The sequence below is a fragment of the Dipteris shenzhenensis genome, chromosome 15 (genome assembly GCF_047967505.1).
Source record: "Dipteris shenzhenensis isolate YYH24624 ecotype China chromosome 15, Dip_SZ_1.0, whole genome shotgun sequence".
Taxonomy (NCBI): domain Eukaryota; kingdom Viridiplantae; phylum Streptophyta; class Polypodiopsida; order Gleicheniales; family Dipteridaceae; genus Dipteris; species Dipteris shenzhenensis.
The window spans coordinates 15,980,839-16,003,309 of NC_141610.1; the positions used below are offsets into that span (position 1 = coordinate 15,980,839).

The 22,471-nt window shown below is 44.2% G+C and overlaps 1 protein-coding gene across 1 annotated transcript in view; it reads right to left on the reverse strand.

Annotated features, from left to right (window-relative positions):
- The window catches only part of LOC147893438 (phosphatidylinositol 4-phosphate 5-kinase 9-like), a 30,377-nt gene that overhangs the window by 6,003 nt on the left and 1,903 nt on the right, over window positions 1-22,471 (reverse strand). Inside the window, exons 2-6 of the mRNA XM_087385864.1 lie at window positions 22,285-22,452; window positions 20,908-21,073; window positions 19,354-19,464; window positions 19,001-19,188; window positions 9,525-9,682 (exon numbers count right to left, since the gene is read on the reverse strand). Coding sequence (XP_087241990.1) covers window positions 9,525-9,682; window positions 19,001-19,188; window positions 19,354-19,464; window positions 20,908-21,073; window positions 22,285-22,452 — 791 coding nt within the window. The remainder of the gene's footprint in view (window positions 1-9,524; window positions 9,683-19,000; window positions 19,189-19,353; window positions 19,465-20,907; window positions 21,074-22,284; window positions 22,453-22,471) is intronic.

The window sequence follows — 22,471 nt, forward strand, 5'->3', positions numbered from 1 at the left end:
ACTTAAGTGAGTTTGTGGTGTGGCTCACTCATCACTTCACACCCGCACTATTGTGTCTCTCTCACTCTCACTCTCTTGCTCCCTTCCTTCTCTCTTTACCCTCTCAACTGGTATCAGAGCCTCCTCTCCTAAGCCCCCTCTTCCTTGCCTATCCCTTACAGTACGGACGTACGGCCAGATCCGTACGGCCGTACGTCGTCCGTACAACTGTACGGACTGACTGTGGTGCAGGGGGGCGGCGCATTGGCAAAGGCAGGACGCAGGAGCAGCAGCTGCTATAGCTGCGTCGCGCTACCCCAAGGGCGGCGCGTTTTCGAAGTGCAGCTCCAAGGGCCTCCAAGGGCGGCGCGTTTTCGAAGTGCAGCTCCAAGGGCCTCCAAGGGCGGCGCGTTTTTTTTTTCAAAGGGCAGCTCCAAAAAGGCGGCGTTTTTCGCTGCTAGGGCTGGGCGCGGGAAGCAGCAGGGCTGGGCGCGGGAAGCAGCTGCTAGCTGCAGCAGATCGGCGCCGTGTCACGTCAGCAGTATCTGTTAAGCCCTCGGTCGTCGCACAGGCTACAGCTAGGTACACGACTGTACGGCTGTCCGTACCGTCGTACGGACTCCGTATGAGTGTCCGTACAGTACGGACGACGTCGCCGTATCTACAGGAAGCTGTTGTACGAATTCCGTACAGCCATTGTACGGCCGTACGGATCTCCAAGCACAGCAGGGAGATACACCATTTCGGTGTTTCGGGATCTGTGTCAGAGTTTTTTTTTTGGGGGGAACCGTGCTGCAAGAAGGACAGAAGTACAGCAGGATTTTCTATGCATTTACTGAGTGAAATTCTCAGTTTTGGGTGATCTTATCAAAGGGCTTTAGCCTAGCAGTTGGTGCATTGTATGCCTTGAGGCAGTGTGTTGACAGGGAGCACACATCTGCTTTGTTTCCGCAGTGCATTTGGTGACATTTGTTGCAGGTCACATTCTTTGTACACACTCTGAAAATCTCAGTTGAGCCACGCTTGGTCAGGGCGCATCGAGTTTACTCGGTCCCTAACTGCCCATCGTTGACAGTGCTCAAAAGATTTTCTTCTTGGTGTCTGTACGTTGTGAGTTGTGTTGTTACTGATTACACAGGGGCAGTCTATGCTTTGCACATTGTCAGGTACAAGTGTTAGAGAGATTTATCATATTGCTTGCTACCTCAGTGTTGAGGTGTTCTCCACTTGATTCAAGTGTCAGATCAAGGGGCTTTTGCCCAGACTTTGTTTGACAACACTTGGGTTACCAACAGAGATCTTCAGATGCATTTTCTCCCCTTGGTATAAGGGTGATTGCTTGGGATTTATCCCATTTCCTGTTGCAGGTTTTGTGACAGGCTGAAGGGTCATTTATTTTTTTTTGGGTGTTTGTCAAGTGATTTCTGCAATTTGAGTCAGTGACATACCTCATCTGAGGTGGGAGAAGTGATCAGTACAGTCAGTACAGCAGTGTTTACAGCAGTCTGAAATGGTTTTGTCAGATAAGTATGCACTGTTAAGCTCTTGTTGAGCAGCAGCAGCAGTCTGAAATCACTGTTTTTATGCCTTCTTTGAGCTCAGAACAGTTTGTCAGAAGGTACAGTATTTGCAGGGACATTTACTGTTTTGCTGCAGATTTTACTGACAGTCAAAACAGCACCTTTGAGAGTGCTTCTGGCTCTTGAATAGAGCAGGCTTTTCTGAGAAATCAGAACTTTTTATTCAGTCTTTTTACTTCCAGGGAGTCAGGTACTTTCCTCATCTGATATGGCATCAGGAGGAGGTGATTCTTCAATTCTTAACATTAAGAAACTGGAAGGAGCACATAACTATGCATTATGGGCAGAACAGTGCTTAAATGTTCTTCTGTTAAAGAAGATTGCTAAGCCCATAAGGGTAAAGGGTGTCAAGCCATCTGACATGGCAGCTGATGATTGGGAAGAGCTTGATTTGTCTGCGAGGGCAGCTATTATGCTCACTATTTCAGACACTCTTGTGTTCAATGTACAGGCTGAAAAGACCTCTTATGGTCTATGGCAGAGACTAGAGGAATTGTATGCCCAAAAGAGCTCAGCCAGTAAGGTTTATTGGCTGAAGAAGCTGGTCGATCTTCGCATGAAGGAAGGTACAGCTATGACCTCACACTTGAGTGAGTTCAATGCTATCTTTACACAGCTGATTGCACAGGGGTTGAATCTTGATGAGGAGTTCAAGGCTACTTTCTTGTTGTGTACTCTTCCTGAGAGTTGGGACACTTTCAAGACCACCCTGTCAAACTCAAATGCCACTCTTATTTATGCTGATGTAGAGAGCTCTCTCCTTATGGAGGAGATGAGCAGGAAGAATAATGCGGGCAGCAAGTCTTCAAATGCTTTGCAGGTACAGGATAGAGGCAGGACTCAGCAGAAGGGGAGATCTGCTAGTAAGTCCAAATCCCGCAGTCAGTCCCGTGGCAAAAAGGACATTGAATGCTTTTATTGTGGCAAGAAGGGACATGTGAAGTCGAAGTGCTTCAAGTTCATACGGGATCAGAAAGCCAAGAAGGCTGAAACACAAGATGCAGGAAATGCAAGCAAAGGCAAAGGCAAGGCCAAGATAGTTGAATTGGATGCAGTGAATGTTGCAGCAGAGGACAGTGACAGTGACATACATGATGTTTTATGCTCTTCTGCTGTAATAGCACATGCTTTGGTTATTGATGGCCATGACATGCACACCTGGCTCTTGGATTCAGGTGCCTCTTTTCATGTTACACCTCATAGGGAGTGGTTTACTTCCTACACAGGTACTCATGGAGTTGTTCATCTTGGGAACAACTATGCATGTCAGATTGCAGGGGTTGGCAGTATACAGATAGTACTTTCTGATGGACAGTCATTTATGCTTGATGGTGTTCGCCATGTGCCGCAAATCAAGAAAAATCTGATTAGCACTGGCTTATTGGATGACAGTGGTTACCACACCACATTTGGAGATTCCAAATGGGTGATTACTGATGGCCATACTGTAGTGGCTGAGGGTTTTAAGAGTGATACCTTGTACCCTCTTTATGTTTCCAGTGTGGGTAATCATGTTGTTGCCATAACCGAGCTGCCAAAGGTTTCATTGTGGCATAGCCGGTTGGGACACATGTCTGTTAAGGGAATGCAAGAACTGTCACGTTTGGGTTATCTGCCGCCTCTCTCTTTTTCAGATTTGCCTACTTGTGATCATTGTATTTTTGGCAAGCATTCTGTGACTCCTCATAAGAGGAGAACTCCCCAGAATAGAGCACCACTTGATCTAGTGCACACTGATTTGTGTGAGATGCCACAGTTATCACTAGGGGGTGCCAAATATTTTATTACTTTCATTGATGATGCCACACGTAAGGTGTGGGTCTATTTCTTGAAGCATAAGGGAGATGCCCTCAATGCTTTCAAGAAATTTGTCGCTCAGATGGAGAATCGGACAGGTCGTAGGCTGAAATGCCTCAGATCCGATAATGGGGGTGAGTATGTGTCACATGCTTTTGTGCAATTTTGTCAAGCTAAGGGCATCAAACAGGAACTCACAGCCCCTCATAATGCATCTCAAAATGGTACAAGTGAGCGGATGAATCGAACTGTTCAGGAGAAGGTTCGATGTATGTTGTCTTATGCTGCATTACCCCATGGCTTTTGGGCAGAAGCCGTGCAAACAGCAATTCACATTATTAACAGGTCACCAAATAAGGCTTTGGAGTTGAAAGTGCCAGAGGAGGTGTGGTCTGGCAAGCCACCTTCATATAAGCACTTACGGGTATTTGGCTGCGAGTGCTTTGCTCATGTACGCAAAGATCTACGCACCAAGCTGGATCCAAAGTCTATCAGATGCATCTTTATGGGATATGGTGATGAAGGTGAAATGGGGTACAGATTATGGGATCCCGTTAAACGAAAAATTATACGCAGCAATGATGTCATCTTTAAAGAAGATAGTGTACACAAGGAACCCGTGCAACCTGTGGAATACAGGAGGGTTATTTATGATGATGTTGGACAGCAAAGAATGCCCATTTATATGCAGCAGCAGCCTGCTGCAAATCACCCTGTTCAAGAGGGTATACAGGCTGAAAATCAGCCAGATAATTTTGCCAATGATGCACCACTGGATGTGCCAACAGATGGGGCTGTAGAACAGCCAGATATGGTGGTACAGCCACCTGTCATGCATGAAGAACAGGCTGGACAGCAGCCTAATCCGGAACATTTTGTGAGGAGGAGCACCCGTGCACAACGGCCTCCTGCCAGGTTTGTTCCAGGAGCCAATAATGTGGCTGATTTTATCATGCTGACAGATTGTGGTGAGCCTTCCAGCTTCAAGGAAGCTATGGGAAGAACAGAGAAAAAGAAGTGGGAGAAAGCCATGCAGTCAGAAATGGACTCTCTACTTCAGAATGATACATGGGACTTGGTGCAGTTACCTGCAGGCAGAAAAGTTTTGCCATGTAAATGGGTTTACAAAGTCAAAGTGGATTCAAATGCTTTACTGAGGTATAAGGCCAGATTGGTTGCCAAGGGATTTAAGCAGGAGAAGGGCATTGACTTTGATGAGATCTTTTCCCCTGTAGTCAAAATGACTACTTTGAGAGCAGTGTTGGCTCTTGTTGCTCATACTGATATGGATTTATGTCAGATGGATGTGAAGACAGCTTTTCTTCACGGAGATCTCCATGATGAGATCTATATGAGTCAGCCAGAGGGATATGCTGTTAAAGGGAAAGAGCAGCTTGTGTGTAAGCTCAAAAGGAGCTTGTATGGACTCAAGCAGGCGCCAAGAGAATGGTACAAGAAGTTTGATGCATTCATGCAGTCCCAAGGGTATCATAGGTGTGAGACCGATCATTGCTTGTACACCAAACGGGCAAAGGATGGCAGTTTGATGCTACTCATTCTATATGTGGATGACATGCTTATTGCCAGTAAATCTCAGCATGAGATTAGTTCTTTGAAGAAACAACTGCATAAGTCTTTTGACATGAAAGACTTGGGTGATGCAAATCATATTCTTGGCATGCGTATTACTCGTGACAGGTCCAAGGGACTTTTATTTCTGTCACAGAAAGAGTATATTGACAAAGTACTGCAGAGGTTTAAAATGGAGGGGGGGAAGTCCATTAGTACCCCGTTGCCTCCACATTTAAAACTCAGCAGTAAGGACAGCCCCAGATCACATGATGATAAGGCTGAAATGGCCAAGGTTCCGTATGCATCTGCAGTTGGATCTTTGATGTATGCCATGGTTGCCACTCGTCCGGATATTGCTTTTGCGGTGGGAGTCATCAGCAGGTATATGGCAAATCCAGGCAAGCGGCATTGGGAAGCAGTGAAAGGTGTCTTGAGGTATCTCAAAGGTACCAAAGACTTGTGCATATGCTATGGTAGGCAGGATGCATTGGTGCATGGTTTTACAGATTCAGACTATGCAGGGAATGCAGATAACCGGAAGTCTACTACCGGTTATATTTTTACATTTGCAGGAGGTGCTATATCATGGGTGTCTCGGTTGCAGAAATGCGTTGCACTGTCAACCACTGAAGCTGAATATGTTGCAGCCACTGAGGCCTGCAAGGAAGCAATATGGCTTACTCGGCTGGTGGGAGATTTGGGCATTACAGGAGATATGCCAGTTTTGCATTGTGATAGTCAGAGTGCTATCATGTTGGCAAAGAATCCGGTCTTTCATCAGAAGACCAAGCACATAGAAGTGAAATATCATTTCATCAGGGAGGTACTGGAAGACAAGCGTCTTGAGCTTGTGAAAGTACATACTGATGATAATCCTGCAGATTTGCTCACTAAGAGCTTGCCTACAGAGCGGTTTGCACATTGCCGCCACATCATGGGATTAGGATGAGACCATTCTTACTTTATGGTCTTGTATACAGTAACTGTATATTGCTGTAATTTTTATTCTTTTCTCCCCTTTAGGCACATTGGCCTTTAGGTGGGAGGTTGTTGGGGTAAAGGCACATTGCCTACCCTTATATTAAAGAATTAAAGTTAGGACACCTATGACTGTCTTAAGACAGTCATAGGGTAAACCTAATCCTAATAAAACTTAAGTGAGTTTGTGGTGTGGCTCACTCATCACTTCACACCCGCACTATTGTGTCTCTCTCACTCTCACTCTCTTGCTCCCTTCCTTCTCTCTTTACCCTCTCATGGACGTCACGAAATCTGCAGCAGACAATTGGGCGTTACTAGAAGCTTTATTTGGTACCACGATGAAGATTCGAATGCTCTGCTAAAACAAGAACTCTTCGGATTTTGTATGGGCAAGACTGAAGGGCTTGGCACATGTTTGAATCGAATGCAGGCAATCCTAAAGCAACTGACAGCGCTCAAATCTAAAGTGGATGATGAAGATTCAAAGGCAATTCTCCTTTCATCTCTTTCTCGCAAGTATCCTGAGTAATTTCCGAGGGCCTTGAATTTGTCGATTTGATTGCATTATTAAGGAGTGAGGAGAGGTGCCTGGAGACAAGCCTCCCTATTGGAGAACTTGCATATGTAGGGAAAAACATGCATGTGCCACTACTGTGGGAAAGAAGGCCATATCAAGCGCTACTGCTACAAGCGACAAAAGGATGAACAGCTAGGGAGTTCCAAGGAAAAGGCTCGTGTAATTAAGGGTTCTTCTACAAAAAATGAAGTCAAGACTAGTCGAGACTGATGCTGATGATCAGAATTGGGCTGTCTAGAATTCGAGCAAGGGTAATGGTATGCGCTCTTCGTAAGTGCGCATCTGTTATGACGGTCTGGATCTTAGTGGGCAACTGTTTTCCAAGATGGTTTTTGCTCTTAGTGAGCAAATCATTTCTATTATATTTAACCTATTCAGCTTCTGGGTGGGATTGTTAGCAAAATCCTCTTTGAGGAGGGCATTAGGTGCCTTGACCTTAGCTGTAAAGCAAGTCTCGGTGACTAGATAGTTGGTGACTGCATGGGAAGATGATTAGTGCAACGACATTGATGCATGAAGGCTGCAGGGCCATCACATAGCAGTGGACACTGTAAGATGGACCATAGATAGGTGGCGGTTCCTTCATATACGGAGAGCAGGCAGTGATCTTCATCCTTTTCAGGCCATGAGTCTGCTCAGTACATCTCTCTCTCATTGTTCATCTCGATGAGAGTCGGCTTCTTTATGCTGGTTATTAGATTGTAGGTTGAGCAGCTGCTCAGATAGCAATTGAGTTTGCCATTTCTACAGCCAACAAACCTGGTCGGGTTGAGGCAGTCTCAAGTCATATGGCGGAGTTTGTCCCTCCAGCTTTTCTAATATATGTCTGTGCGTCGCATCTTCTTACTGTGATTTCATCGAATTGATAAAGCTTTGAATAGTCGTGGAGATTCTACACATGGTTGATATTTTATGTGATAATACTTCGGGTTCTATTGATTCTCTTTGATTTGCATGCACTATAAAACATGCACACTGCTGCCTACATGTCTCTCCAAGACCCAAAATATAGGGTCGCTAGATAGCTTAATTTGGTGCACCCAAAACGGGTAAGGATTTCGGGATGTATGTCAGTACCTTCGAATTGACAAAAACAACACAATCCATAAGTTGACAAAGCTCAAGGTTATAGGTTCTGCTAGGGGCAACCTTCCTATTTTGCACATCATTGACGTGTAACCATTGTGTCTTTAACATTTGGCCATGCTGTTATAGGAAGGAGCAAACTATGTCAACCTAACCAATTTTGATAGTTATGCATCTTTACATCCATGCACATATATTGAGAATACTAATCCTTGATACACTTTGTAGTTTACTCCACTACACGGATGGAGACTTGATTGACAGAGCAAAAAGGCCGAGAAGTGCCCATGAAGGTTGGCCAAACAACCAATACAAGTAGGGATCACTTTGGCCAAACATGTGTCAAATACAACCACTTGCTGTTTTTGGCCAATGGAGTAATGCTTCATAGAAGGGTCACCTTCTATGAAATTTCTTGACATACTATTTTAGTCAATGGCGTTTGAGGATCCAACCAAGATCTTTGCACTGCCACGCCTCCAAAAGATTAGGTGTGAAGGGCCTTGGAGTACGAACTCATAGCTTGGACAATGGATCACGGGTTGGCCTTAACATACCCTATTAATATTTTTAGTATGAGGAGTAATGGACCAAACTTGGGGCTTCTAAGGACACCATGTCGAAGAGCTTAGAAAAGCACACTTCATCCCAAAGGGCGGAATTTCTATGAGCTGTTTTCTTTAAATCAAAGTTTGGGGCATTGGATCCCCTTGAATGCTTGTTGAAAGGTGGGGCTTTTGGAAGCAATTAATGTGTGATGGTCACTTGCCATACATTCAACTACATGAGGGACAAAAGTGTGGTTCCATCCACCTCACCCCTCTCCTCCAAAAAGCCCCCATGGACCCCTCTTTTCATGCATTTCTCTCCACCGTTTTTTCAGGTCCACCCCCTGTTACCTCTGCTGCGAGCAGCTCCTCCTGCCCATCCTCTCCATCAGCAACTCTTCTCACCTGCCTCTCCAGCCTGCTTCCTTCTCCATCCATTTAACACCACCAAGTCCTTCCCTCATTGACGGCCTCAGCTGGCAGGTAATCCCTGCAGGAGCAGCCACCTATTTTCTCTCTCTCTCTCTCTCTCGCTCTCTCTCTCTCCACTTCTACCTTCCACCCTTCTCTCAGCCTTTAGCTACCTCTGTTCCAACTCACTTCTTGTGCTGGTCGGCCCATTCTCGGCTAATTTTCCCTCTCCCAATCTGCCACCATTACCTGAAGCGGCCTCCCTTCCATTGCTTTTCTCCTCTACTTTCAGGCTGTCTATTGTGCTACTCTATATCCCTCATATGATCTTTTTCCCTCACCATTCCTACTCATTTCATTAGGATTTCTCTGCTAAGGCTCTTCCCCAAAACGTTGCAATTCAATAGAGGTATTATTACATTGCCTGGACTAGCGTAGGCATCAAGAACTATGAAGCATCAAGAAGTCTTCACCACCCAGACGGACCAGTTCAAGCCACAGTTCCACTCCCCAACGGTTACTTTCTAAATATGCACTAGTCAGTGAAGGACACGTGCTGCACCTAGGACCCAGGACTAGTACCAACTGTCCTAGCTATCCTACCTAGGCACTACTAAGCTGTACTGATTAGGACACATACTGCACCTAGGACCTGGGACTAGTACTAACTGTCCTAGCTGCCCTAACACCTGCTCGTATGAACATTGGTGAAAATTCGAGGACAATATCAGCTATCAAGTCTTGGGTCCCAAGCCATGTATTCTAAATTCGCTCTTCTTCAGAGGACATACAACTTTTTTTTAACAGAGAAAGAGGACATACAACTTATTAAAACCATTAAACTATAATCCCCAATACAGCTTAACAAAGCTCACTGATCCAAAAACAACAAGAATTTGAAATAAAAGCAGACAATTATTCCATGAACAACGCTAAACTTATCCAGACTCTTCAGCTACTAATGAACAATTCCTCTAATAAGCCCATCATTACCATCATTGACTGGCTGAGGTGATAGCAAGTCTGGAGGCCGAAAGGTTCCTGGAGAGAAAACTGCAGGAAACTGGGGAGCCCTGAAATGGAGGCCCAACAACAGACTATAATCCATAATACGCTCCGACTCCAAGAACTTACAATCACACTCAATCTGCCTGCAATTTTAAAAAAAGGTATCAAATCTCTCTCTCTCTCTCTCTCTCTCTCTCTCTCTCTCTCTGTGATTTTGCTAGCATAGATTAGTACTCAGCATGGGCCCTAGTGTGCCCTTTGCTCCAGCCCACTGAGGCTTGTATGAGTCTACTTTTTTGCGCACTTTGTCCCATAGTCCTGCGATGGACGTCAATGCATCTCTCTCTCTCTCTCTCTCTCTCTCTCTCTCTCTCTCTCCATGCGCATGCACGTGTGTGTCCCTAATACCAATTCTCTTCTCTTTGATTTGCTTGTCTGTCTAGTTGTGATTACGGCAGTCCCTTTTGGGAGACGACCTCTCAGAGACAGATTGGTCCTACATATAGAGACTACAAGTTCTACTTCTTGCTCAGATGATCCGTAGCAAGCCATGGGTCCCACATCATATCATACTAGCAGAGTCTGGGGATACCTCTTTACAACTCCATGCAATCTTCCAAGTGGTTGATTTTCTCCATAGAGCCAAGGACTTTGCTATCATGACATCCGAACTGTTAGAATTATAGATATAATTCAGCAGTGACCAATGTAATATAATAAGCTAGTTAGGGGCACTTTTCCCTCTTTAAGAGGTTTTTCCCCCTAACCGCAGTTAGTTCACTAACTATGGTTAGTGACTACTAAGTGTCACTAGGACAAAACCTTCTCTCTCTCTCATTGAGTTGTACTCTTCACACTCTACTATTGCAACTCAGCTTTCAACTTCCAAGCTTCCAGCTCTCACTCTCTCTTGCTCTTTCTCACTCACCATTCTCTCACATTTGGTATCAAAGCGGGTTGACCCTGCTCTCTGCTTCTCGCCTCCAACTCCCTACGACCTCCCCGTTGAGCTCCAGCTGCAACTCACCTTCGCTGCTACACTTCGTCCGTATAGTCCATACGACTGTACGGAATCCTGCCGTACCAACAGACTGTACCTGTCGTACCTATTTGCTGTACCGTACCGTACTTGCTCGTCTGTGCACCGTGTACCAGACTTGCTCGCCGTACATCGTGACTGTACCGTACCAGTCGTACAATCCCGTACCAAATGTACCACCTATACAACTCATCATCGTACAGCTTTGCACCGTACAGATCTGCGCCACGTTTGCAGGCAGGCGTCGTCGTCCGTATAGCTCCCGTCATCTGTACTCCGTACATTCGTACGGTCATCCGTACACCGTACGAATTCCGTACCTGACAGTTCCGTACTGTCAGCTCACTGTCTGTACACTCCTGTTGCAGGCCTTCTGTGCAGAGTTTTAATTCTGCAGGTACTCGAGCAGTTAGTTTTTTGGGCAGGCTTTGTTTGCAGATAGCCATTGTTTGGCTCAGTTTTCTGGAAGAATTTGGGTTGTTGCAGACATTGCAATCATTGTGTAGTTTCAGAGCTACACTTGGAGCAAAAGTTGCAGATTTGGTCTGAAATTTGGGGCTTTCTGCTGAGGTTGCAAAATTTGGGGCTTTCAGTACTTCTGCCCCTTTTTGGTTGCAATTTCAAGCTCGAAATTTGGGGCTTTTGCAGAAAGAGCGCAATTCTTGCAACATTTGGGGCTTTTGATCAATTTGCCCCTTTCCGGTTGCAATTTCAGGCCTATTTTGGGGCTTTTGTGTTGGGAGAGCAATTTCTAGAGTTTTTAGTTCATACTGCCTTTCTTGGAGTGTTTTGCAGCACTTTTGGCAGATTCTGGAGAGTTTTTGATGCTTGGACAGATTTCTGACAGTGCAAGTACAGAAATCTAAGTTGCATTTACAGCCCGTGCTTGGTTGTGTTTTTTTTTGGGAGTTGTGCATTTCATTCCCAGTAAGGGAATTCAGTTTTGTATCTGCTTCAATCTCTTTCTCAGATATGGCCCATCAAAATCAAAATGACTTCCAGTTCGACAAGTTGGATGGTACCAACTACTCCCTCTGGAGCTTCATGGTACGCAATATTCTGATTTCTCGCAATTTATGGGATTATGTCAATGGAGATGAGATCCGACCAGCAAATATTGCACCTGCTACCCCTCCCCAGCAAGGAGGTGGAAGAGGTCGTGCATAGGGTGCAACTGCAGGACAAGTTGTTGGTGCAGCTACAGTCACTACTCCAGAGCAGAAGAGATGGGATTCACGGGATGCCTTATCTTTGTCATGCATCTCTCTTTCAGTGAAAAGATTTATCATTCCGCATATCCGGTCGTGTAAGACCTCCAGGGCAGCGTGGGATATTTTGGAAAGCATGTATGCAGCTCGGAATGATGCAAGGGTATCTTTCTTGAAAAGAGAGTTGAGTAATACACATATGGAAGAGGGTGACTCCATGTCAGTCCACCTCACAAAGCTACAGGATCTCAGAGAGCAATTGTTAAACATAGATGTTCCTGATTCAGAGATGATTACAACCACTCTGAATTCTCTTCCTGAGTCTTATCTCAGCTTTCATACCTCGCTGAACTTATCATTGAGGGGGGGTGCAAATCCTCTCACTTTTCATGAGTTGATAGGACTTTTGCTTCAGGAAGAGAAGACCAGGAATGAGCGTGAACAAGCCATGCTCTCAAAATTTAAATCAAAAACAAAGGGACAGGCAAAGACATCAGTAAATCAGCCTTCCAGTGGGTCAGGACAGCCTTCACAAAAGGCTAAAAATGATGCAAGTAAGCCCAAGAAGAAGGGTTTTTGTCACTACTGCAAAAAGCCAGGTCATCACATAGCAGAATGCAGGGCAAGGCTTGCAAAAGAAAAGAAAAACAGCTCAGGTATGGTTGTTTCAGATTCAGCTCCTCATGCATCTGACAGTGGGGATGCTGCAGCAAACTTTGTTGGACAGGATTATGCCTTTTTATCTTGCATTTCAGATTCTAGGTTGGCTGTTCCAGATGCTCGGGATAGTACAGCCACTTGCAGTGATGATACATATGCATTTTTGACTGGCAGTTATGACTCTTCTACAGATGCATCTACTTTCAGTGTCAATGAAACACTGAACACTTGGTATTTTGACAACGGTGCATCCAAGCACATCACTTCTAGGAAGTGTCTTTTTACTTCCTTGCATCCACCTCCCGTTGGTAAGAAGTCACTTGTGCCAACAACTCATCATATTCAGTACGTGGCACAGGAGATGTTGAGCTCACTGCCATTGATGGCTCAATTTTCAGACTTTCAGATGTCTTATATGAGCCTGGCATAACCAAAAATCTTCTTTCACTGTCCACTCTTAACAGAGATGGATTTCAGGTCATCTTTGAGGATGACAAATGTGCTGTCCGAGACAGGGAAGATGACTATGCCTTAAGGTTATCTGGTACTCTGCTGCGTGGGCTTTTTCAGCTTGATATTTTTGAGAAAAGAGCAGCCCATGCTCTTGCAGTTTCTACCCTACAGCTACCATGCAGAATGCAGAATTATGGCATGCCAGATATGGCCACATGCATTACAACAACTTGATGACACTTCAGAAGTTTTCCATGGTTGATGCATTGCCACCTCTTGAGATACCTCCTCCACATGCCTGTGAAGGGTGCATTTTAGGCAAGATGCATAGATTCCCCTTCAAGAAGGATAGTTCAGTTAAAGCTGTCCGCAAATTACAGCTTATACACAGTGATGTCTGTGGTCCCATGAGGACTCCATCGTTGGGTGGTCATCTCTACTCCGTTACATTTATAGATGATTACTCCAATTTTACTTGGGTTTATGGGCTGAAACAGAAATCTGAAGTGTTCACGGTATTTAAACACTTTTCAGCCATGGTTGAAAATGAAACCGGCCTCAAGATACAGACATTACGCACAGATAGAAGTGGGGAATACTTGTCTGCAGAATTTGATGTTTTTCTGAAAGGCAAGGGTATTGTGCATCAGCTCACAGTCAGGCTAACCCCTCAGCAAAATGGCAAAGCTGAGAGGAAAAATAGAACCCTCATGGAGATGGACAGATGTATGCTGAAAAGCAAACACATGCCTCACAAATTCTGGCTAGAGGGTTTGATGTGTGCCAATTACATTCTCAATCGGGCTCCCACTAAGGCTTTAAAAACAAAAACTCCTTATGAGGTCTAGAATGACAGGAAGCCTTCAGTGGATCACTTCCGAGTCTTTGGATGCCTTGCTTATGCGCATGTGCCAGTTGAATTTAGGCACAAGTTGTCAGATAAAGCCATCAAATGCATATTTGTTGGATACAGTGCAGAAAGCAAGGGGTACCGTCTCTACAATCCTGCTACACGCAAGATCATAGTAAGTAGAGAGGTGATATTTTCTGAAAATTCAGCTCACTCAGGCTGAATTTCAAATGCCTTCGTCTTCAGAGGATGTCTTTTAGGGGTGCTACCCATTGCCTTGGGTTCCCTTCTGATTTTTCTAATGCAAATCAGAATTTACAGCAACCTCCAGATGCTTCAGTTCCGCCACAGGATGTCTTGCCCCCTCCACAGGTAGTGGAACAGGTGGTGCAGCAAGAAATTGCAGACATACATGCAGCAAAAACAGTCCCAAACTGGCTGTTACAGACTCTCAGGGAGAGTAAAATTGATGCTCCGTTATCTGGCAGGACTCGCAGTGCAGCAAGGCACATGGAAGGTGCTAATTCAGTGGAATCAGCATATGCAGGTACTCTTCTTGATGAGGAGGAGCCTGCCACATTCGAAGAGGCAAAGAATAATGTGCATTGGATGAATGCCATGCACGATGAGTTGCAGTCCATTGCAAAAAATCAGACTTAGGATGTTGTAGACTTGCCACAGGGTAAACATGCCATTGGCACACGATGGGTTTTCAAGGTCAAACGGAAGCCAGATGGCTCCATTGACAGATATAAGGCAAGGCTGGTTGCTAAAGGCTATGCTCAGAAAAAGGGCATAAATTATGAGGAGACATTCGCTCCTACATCCCGGATGACCACCATCCGATCAATTATTGCAATGGCTGCACATTTTGAGTGGCATGTTCATCAGTTGGACATAAAAATAGCCTTCTTAAATGGAGACTTGCTGGAAGAGGTGTATGTCAGACAACCTCTGGGCTTTGAAATTACAGCAAATGCACTTCAAGTATGCAAGCTCAACAAAGCTTTATATGGGCTGAAACAGGCCCCTCGTGCATGGTATGCCAAGATCCATGCCTTTTTTACCAGCAAGGGGCTGCACAATAGTCCTACTGAGAGCACCCTCTACATCAAGATGGATGGGGGGGAAATTTAGTCATCCTTCTTTATGTCGATGACTTACTGCTCACAGGGTCCAATGAAGACAAAATTGCAGATTTCAAAGCTGATTTGCAGACCAACTTTGACATGTCAGATTTGGGGCTGCTTTTAGCAACCCGAACGAGCGATAGCAGCACGGCAGAGAAGCACAACGAGGGCGGGTATTAATGGCGAGCAGCGTGGGCGGAGCAAAGGTGGGATGCGATTGGGCGGAGCAAGTAGCAGGGTGGCGAATGGGCGACGATGGTAGGGCTAACGACGACGGCGTGGGCAAAGTAGCCTAGCAACGACATGCGTGGGCGTGCGTGTGCGATGAGGGCATGTCGCCAATTCTCGTCTGGCATGAGCGTGGCACACAACAGATACATTTGGGGCTGGGAGAGCTGGATATGTTTGAGGGGCTGGGAGAGCTGGTCGTCTGGTTCGTCTGCTCCTCCAAGCCACGTCGAGTTCACCAACCGTCTTGATTTGGGAGTCATCCCTTTGAGTGGCACATAGCACTGACCCATCACTCCACGCCTAAGAGTTTAAGATTGGAGCCATTCACGTCTGGGCTGCTACTTCTTTGACATAAGGTTGGAGCCATTCACGTTGTGAAGACCGTACAGATTGAGGCAAGAATGGTGCCAAGGTCAGATTTCTGATACCAATGCAATGAAGGAGGCAAGGGCTGAATGGTGAAGGCCAGAGATGGCAAGAAAGGGGAAAGAGGAGAGGGGAGAGGGAAGAGGAGAGAGAGAGAGACAGAGAGACAGAGAGAGAAGGAAAAAGGGGTAGAGGGAGAGGAAGAGAGAGAAAGGGAGTGAGGGGAAGAGACAGAGAGAGAGAGAGAGGTTGGGAGAGAGTGTGTAGGCAGCACGTAGGGGAAAGGAGGTGGGAGTAGATAGGATTAGATGTCACATCCAAAAGAGTACAAATAGGCATGGATGGGGACTTATATAGTCCCTCCACATTTCCCACCTAAGAGGCCTCTAAAGGTCCTCTAAATTGCCCCTTTTTCCCCTTCATTACATTGCCTCTCCTGGTGATCAAGCATTTGCTTCCACAAGCAAATGGAAGACCAACAAGACCATTATTTGCAGGTTTTGCAAGAGGAAAGGACATATTGAAGCCCACTACTTCAAGAAGAAGGAACAGGAACAAGAGAAGCGCCATTCCAATCTCCTTGCTGAAGAGCAAGCTGAACTTGAAGAGCCCCCGAAGGAGATACATGCAGCTACAGCAGAAGGTCACGGCCAGTATTGCATCCCCAATGGCGTGCTGAAGATCAAAAATGAGGAATTGGAGGAGGGGACGTAACAATACCTACAAAAGTGGACGGATGGTGATGTGCAAATGCAACAAAGATTGGAGGATGATCTTCTGTTGTTCAACAATCACAACTTGTCATTTGGTCGACCTACAGCTAGGCTCTAAGAGACCTATCTTAGTTCAGCAACTCCCACTTCGCGATGGCTTGATAATTTTCACACAATAGCCATGGCAGATTTTTCTTTGCCCAAAGAACAATGTTGGAAACGAAAGCTCCTCGCAAAATGTATCTTTGAATAAATTGAGTAGTGAGTATTCTTCCGATGGCACAACATGGATGATGGAGCCATTGTGATCGACAACTTGTTGCGATGCATATAGGCCATGAATCAATGTGTCAGTTTGCAAGCCATCCCCATCAAGATCATTGTCGTAAGGCACAATGGATGAGACAGCTAGTTGCTTGCTTTGTTGCAGTGAAGTGATATGGTCAACCCATGCATCATTTAGTCTTATTCCATTCTCCATATAAATTGGTGTGGAGATAAGCTCATGCAATGCCCTCATTGTTAGTACGTCGACTTTTGAGCAGTTTAAAGTTGTATAAATAATAAGTTATTGATACCTATCTTTGCTTGAATGGATTATGGCAGAAATGCCTTGCTATACGAGTTCTCCCACGACTGGAGTTTGAGTCCTTGTGAGACTTCCACACAAAGAAGAGGAATAGATTCAGCATGGCTCAATTGGAGCAGTTGGTGTTCTGTCATTGCAACCTCCGCCTCCTTGAGTACTCCGCTAGCTCCCCCAAACCTCGCCAAGTGGACGTAGACAAGGTGGCCATCGAGAAGATGAAGGCCATACCAGATACCCCACAAGAGGAGCTGAACATATATGCCATGTTGTACGAGGAGATGTGGGCACCAGCAAACCACACACACCCGATAATGCTGTTGCTCCTTCAAACAGTGACACCCATGACTCATTTGAGGACGAGGGGCCATAGGATGACGAGTTGATGGATGATGCAGATGATGGAGATGAGACTAGTATTGTACCTTCAGTTGGACAGTGCTAGGCTAGTACTACTACATTAGGCCCTAGGGACACTCAGATGCGTCCTAGAGTCTCTTAGTCTAGAGTCTACAATCTAGACTATGTTATTTCTTTTTTTGATGATCATTGATACAGTACTGAGTTTACTTTGGCAGCTGGCTGCCTTTATTTTTAGTTCATGAATTTGGAATCTGGATAATAGTAGATACTATGATGCTTTTTACTTATGTAGTTGCAAATTGTAATCCATTTCAGACTGTTGTAACTTGTTGATTCTTGAATCTTGAAGCATCATTCATGAATAATAAATCATAGAATCATAGATGTTGAAGCATCATGCATGCTGCATACTTAATGGCAGATGCTCAGTAGCATAATTTGTCACTTTAAGCACTATATTCATATGGTATTATGTATAAAACTTTTATTTTTCCACATAAATTGTACTATATTGCCGTGTCTCGTTCTACGTTGGCCTCAAACTCCGTTTTTGGCATTTCTGCCATTTCCGTTTCTCCTGTTTCCTTTATTGCTGGCAACTATGCTTGTATTGATATGCCTCGCTTGGACTCACCTGTCATAATTGACATGGTTAAGAACCTTTCCAGTGTCTTGAGGATACAAGGAAAGTATTGAAAGTCAACCTTGTGAACAACGATATTCATGTCACAAATAGACCTAGAGTGAGTCTCATGTCCAGTTGGAAAACGAGGGGTCAAGTGGTTATCTTGACTGAGTTTTTGCCTCTTACCTCTCTCTCTATAGGCCAATGTATGTGACTATTTTAAAGGTCAAGGCAGCCCCATTATTGTTCTTTTATGAGATCTGAATAAGAGAAAATCATGCAGGGATCCAGCATGGATCTTTCCTAAATCATTTAGCCTACTCAACTCTTCAATGAGAGAGTAAGCAAGTCATATCAATTTCTGAGTTTTCTCAAAGGATTCTAGACTGATACTTCTCAATATACCACTATTGGTAATTGAATAGATTCCAAGATTTTCACAAATACTACATTACAGATACTACCATCGGAATTTAGTTCCGAATGAGAAGTATAGTCTGAGAATCATTGATTAAATCTCCTACCCTAACTTTATGCCAACATAAATCTGTTTTAAAGGGGTTATGTCCGTAACCGGACTAACTAGGGCTAACCATCATTGGATTCTCGAAGGTCCAGGATTGGATCTAGGGTTAGGTGCAATCTAACTCATGGTTAGAAATAAGGTTGGGAATAGAACTATAATCTGGATGAGGCTTAGATCCCGTGGATAGAGCTGTCCAAGTAAAGTAAGCTATTCTGGGAAAAGCTAGGTTTTATTGAAAAGAAAAGGCTCTTATGGAAAGTAAAGCTACTTTATGCATGAAGCTTCATAGAGCCTAGGCTTACAAATACAAGCCTATGACACAATATTGGAGTCATCCTGGAGACACGTGTCTAATTGGACAGACATATTGGCCTAAGAGTTCTAGCTAGGGGAAGAGTCATGTGGTATGGGACGCATGATCTACCTTAAACTGACAAGCTCTTGTGGTGGTCTAGGCCTCAAGCTCAGGGTGGCTGGACATACTGAGTCAAGGCTGGGGGGGTGGAGCTGCTAGCTCACTGTAATGGGTTTCTACTCCGTGGTCTGGTTAGCATTGATTCTAGCTCAAGGGCTACACCCTACCATAGGTTCTGCAAATGTGACTTGACCTGATTGGGGGTGTTTCAATTCCCAAATTACAAACATTAACACAAACAAATGTGAACGATCAGGTAAGATTCACAATCTCTATAAAAAGAAGCATTGACATACCTGAGCAAAGCGACCCGCCAAGATGGTTCAAGTCTGAACACAAAGTCCAGATCCAAGTCCTTTAGAGTGGTGTTTTCATCCATCTCCAGCTTGTCTGCAGAACGTCCTTGAGATGACCCTTTCAAATCAAATCTTCGGTGAATGCGCAGCTCTGTACAGAACATGTTCCCCATCACCATAAAACGAACCTGCACAACACAAATTGGAGCTTCGTCATCAATAACAAACTCTGTATGGAGATCTCCGATGATTGAGAGCAATGGACAGGAAATCTGAATTTTCAGAGCATAGCAATCTGTCATATTATAGATTGCAAACCTTCCAATGAGTATAATATCCATATCAAAGCATACCTTCTGACCACCTGCAGGCTTTATTCGATGAAGACCAAAAAATTTAGTAATAAGAGTGTTTTCATATGTCCGCACATGGTAATAGTAATTTGGAAGCATTCCAAGAAGGACCTGATAAAAATTGCACAAGAAACTAATAAAAATTGCACAAGAAACTAAGTTTTTAACGAAGCCCCAGATATTTCTTAATGTACAACCCTATAAGTTGGCCTGTCCTGAAATACCAATTGCCAAATGAGTTTATAAAGAATCAGTAAAACCCTGCTATGCAGCTTCATAGGCTCCCAAAAAATGGCCTGACCATCAACTCCCCAAATTTTCAGAGCTTGTGACACAAGAAGTTTTTTTTTTGGCAAAGAAGGCCTTCCGTGTTTGACATGATTTTTGAAAGCAAATTTGTTTGGTCTGCACACCTTGGACCAAAAAAGATGAAGGAAGAAGCATGTGTTGTCTGTAGTTCTCATATGGCAAGCTATGTCTGATTGAATGAGTGTCAATTGCTGGCGTGACACAAGAAGTTATGCCAGCAATTGAAACTCATTCAATCAGACGTAGCTTGCCATATGAGAACTGCAGACAACACTTGCAGTCTTGTTCGTCGTGTGGAGACAAAACAAATTTGCTTTCAAAAATCATGTCAAACAAGAAAGGGCAAAAGTTCCTTTTGACAGAAGTCTCTGAAATCTGCCAATAAATATGCAGCAGCACCAAAAGGACAGCTAAGAGGCATGCTCCAGACATGATCTTCCAATTGAATAGTGAGCAATGTTTACATGGATGCATTTGATCTAAGTGCCATGCAAAGTCTCCTACACATCCCAAACCATAACTCTGGAACCCAAACTGTTTCTCAAGATTTATCCTTTTTACACTACGCAAGAGAAAAAAGTGAATTCAGCATGCAAAATCCAGTAAAACAAACCTGTAATCTCTCCTACATATTGCTGTAGGCACAAAAGAACAAAGCCTACGACGAGTTCACTAGAGCATGATGCAGCAAAATCCAGTAAAACAGACCTATGATCTACATCATCAGGACTATCCATGTGGCAATCCCTCCATTAAAGTGTAGTACCCCAGAATGCGACTACTTGTTCTCCTGTTCCCAGAGGCAGTCATCAGAGGAGTTACTGAATTCCAGTCTACAAAACTCTCATTCTGCCCACCAATTTTTGGATTGCAAGCCCCATCTTCATATCATTACCTGGTACATGTAGCACACTACAAGAAGAGCAACATGTAAATGGCCCATAAAATAAGGGCGACGCTGAAGTAGATTGGGAGAGACACCTGGCCAAGCTAAATGGTATGAACTTCTGTTACTACTACAACAAGAGCTGGGCCCCTAACCTCAAGCTATCTTGATAATTTAACAGATGCACTGGTGACTCGCTCACAGGCTATTATTGAGGAAGAAAATGGCAATAGCCCAAATCTATCAGCATATTACCAATCCTCTCTTGAAAGAAATAGACCTTGAGGAAAGGGGGACCACAATTCAGAGATGACTTCAAAAGCAGACCCAAATCTTAAATCCAAAAGACTTGGAGATACCTTGACCTCGGCCTTGCGCATTGTTTTGATCATGAAACGATCATCATGAGAAAGGTAGAATACACTCCCGCTTTTCCCTGGCGAAGATAATTCCCTCAGGCCAGTGTCTCCACAGATAGATAGCATGTAGTGTGCTGTATCAGTCTTGAAAAGCTCCCTCAATTGCCTGTGTGCATTTCAGCTTCAAGTTAGAGCTGATTTAGAAAAGTAAGTTTCTAAAATCTACATTCTAGCAAAGCATGCTGGAAATGTGTGTTGTACACTGAAGACTGGAGTATCAGAACTGACTCATGGGAAATACAATTTATCATAACTTACAACACTGATACACGTGAGAAAGTAGTACAACACAACTACAGAACAACATCATACTCACAGAGGAACGAATACCAGAATCACAAAACAATATATGCAGGTATGCATATGTATATTATTGACAACTCTCAGACAATCATCATGCACGAACAACAAAATAAGTAAAAAGTCCTTGTCATACGCTTCAAACATGCAAAAGCGCAAAAAGAAAAGCTCAACAAAATAACGTAAAACATACATCAACGTTGTGCCTTCCATTGAAGGGAATATACAAGAATTACTGCAAAAGAGAAAACAGGACTCTCAGACCCTCCTTATGCTGGAGCAACATAATAATAACGGATCCTGGCCACCTACAACAAGGCTTCTACATTGTCATACTGAGCACTGCAAACTCTAAAAGCTGTTTTCAAAGTCTATATCTAAATGAATCCAGGAAAATATATACCTAGATGAATCCAGGAATATGCCCAAACTCATTCTCTAAAAGCAAGTTTCAATCTCATGATAGTCACTCATAAGGCTGAAAACCATACACTCGGGCCTGCTATGCATGATGGACTGACAGTCATCAGCACCCAACAGTGGTTGTAGACCATAGTATAAATATATGCTCTCACACATACAAATCCACACAACCACACATACTTGAGCACCCATTTTTTCAAGGGTTTCGTACTGAGTTGCTGTCGGCACTCCGCAAGTGAAGGGCAGACTCAGCTGTGTGACAAAGGCTACCACTGAAGGAAAAGGCATTCACAGGATGCGTACACAGGAGATCTTTCTCAGAAGAAAATTCAAACGTGCTGAAAGTTCACAACATTTGACTTTAGGTCTGCAATTGAATCTATTTTCAAGATTTTCCAAGAGGGACTTTGATATTGTTAATCTTCATGAACACAGCATTGGCACAACAGTCATGTACGGCCTTATGCCAGGATGCAACTACCTACTGAGCACCCAATCCTTGTGCATGAAGCCCTTTGAGAAAATATATAGAGAAGAAATGAAATGCACAAGGCTGCATTGAGAACAAAATGAAGAGAACTCAGATAAACAGACCTGAAGACCATCGGACAATAGTCTTTCCATTTAAAATCAACAGACTGATGAGGAGGGGTAAACTGAGAACCCTCCTTTGGAAAGTTCATCCAAATCCTCGCTCTTGGACCAAAGTCAGAGGCTGAAATCTCACGCATTGGCTCTGGTGTAATCTTCCCAACTGTGTATCTAGAAAGACAAAAACAGC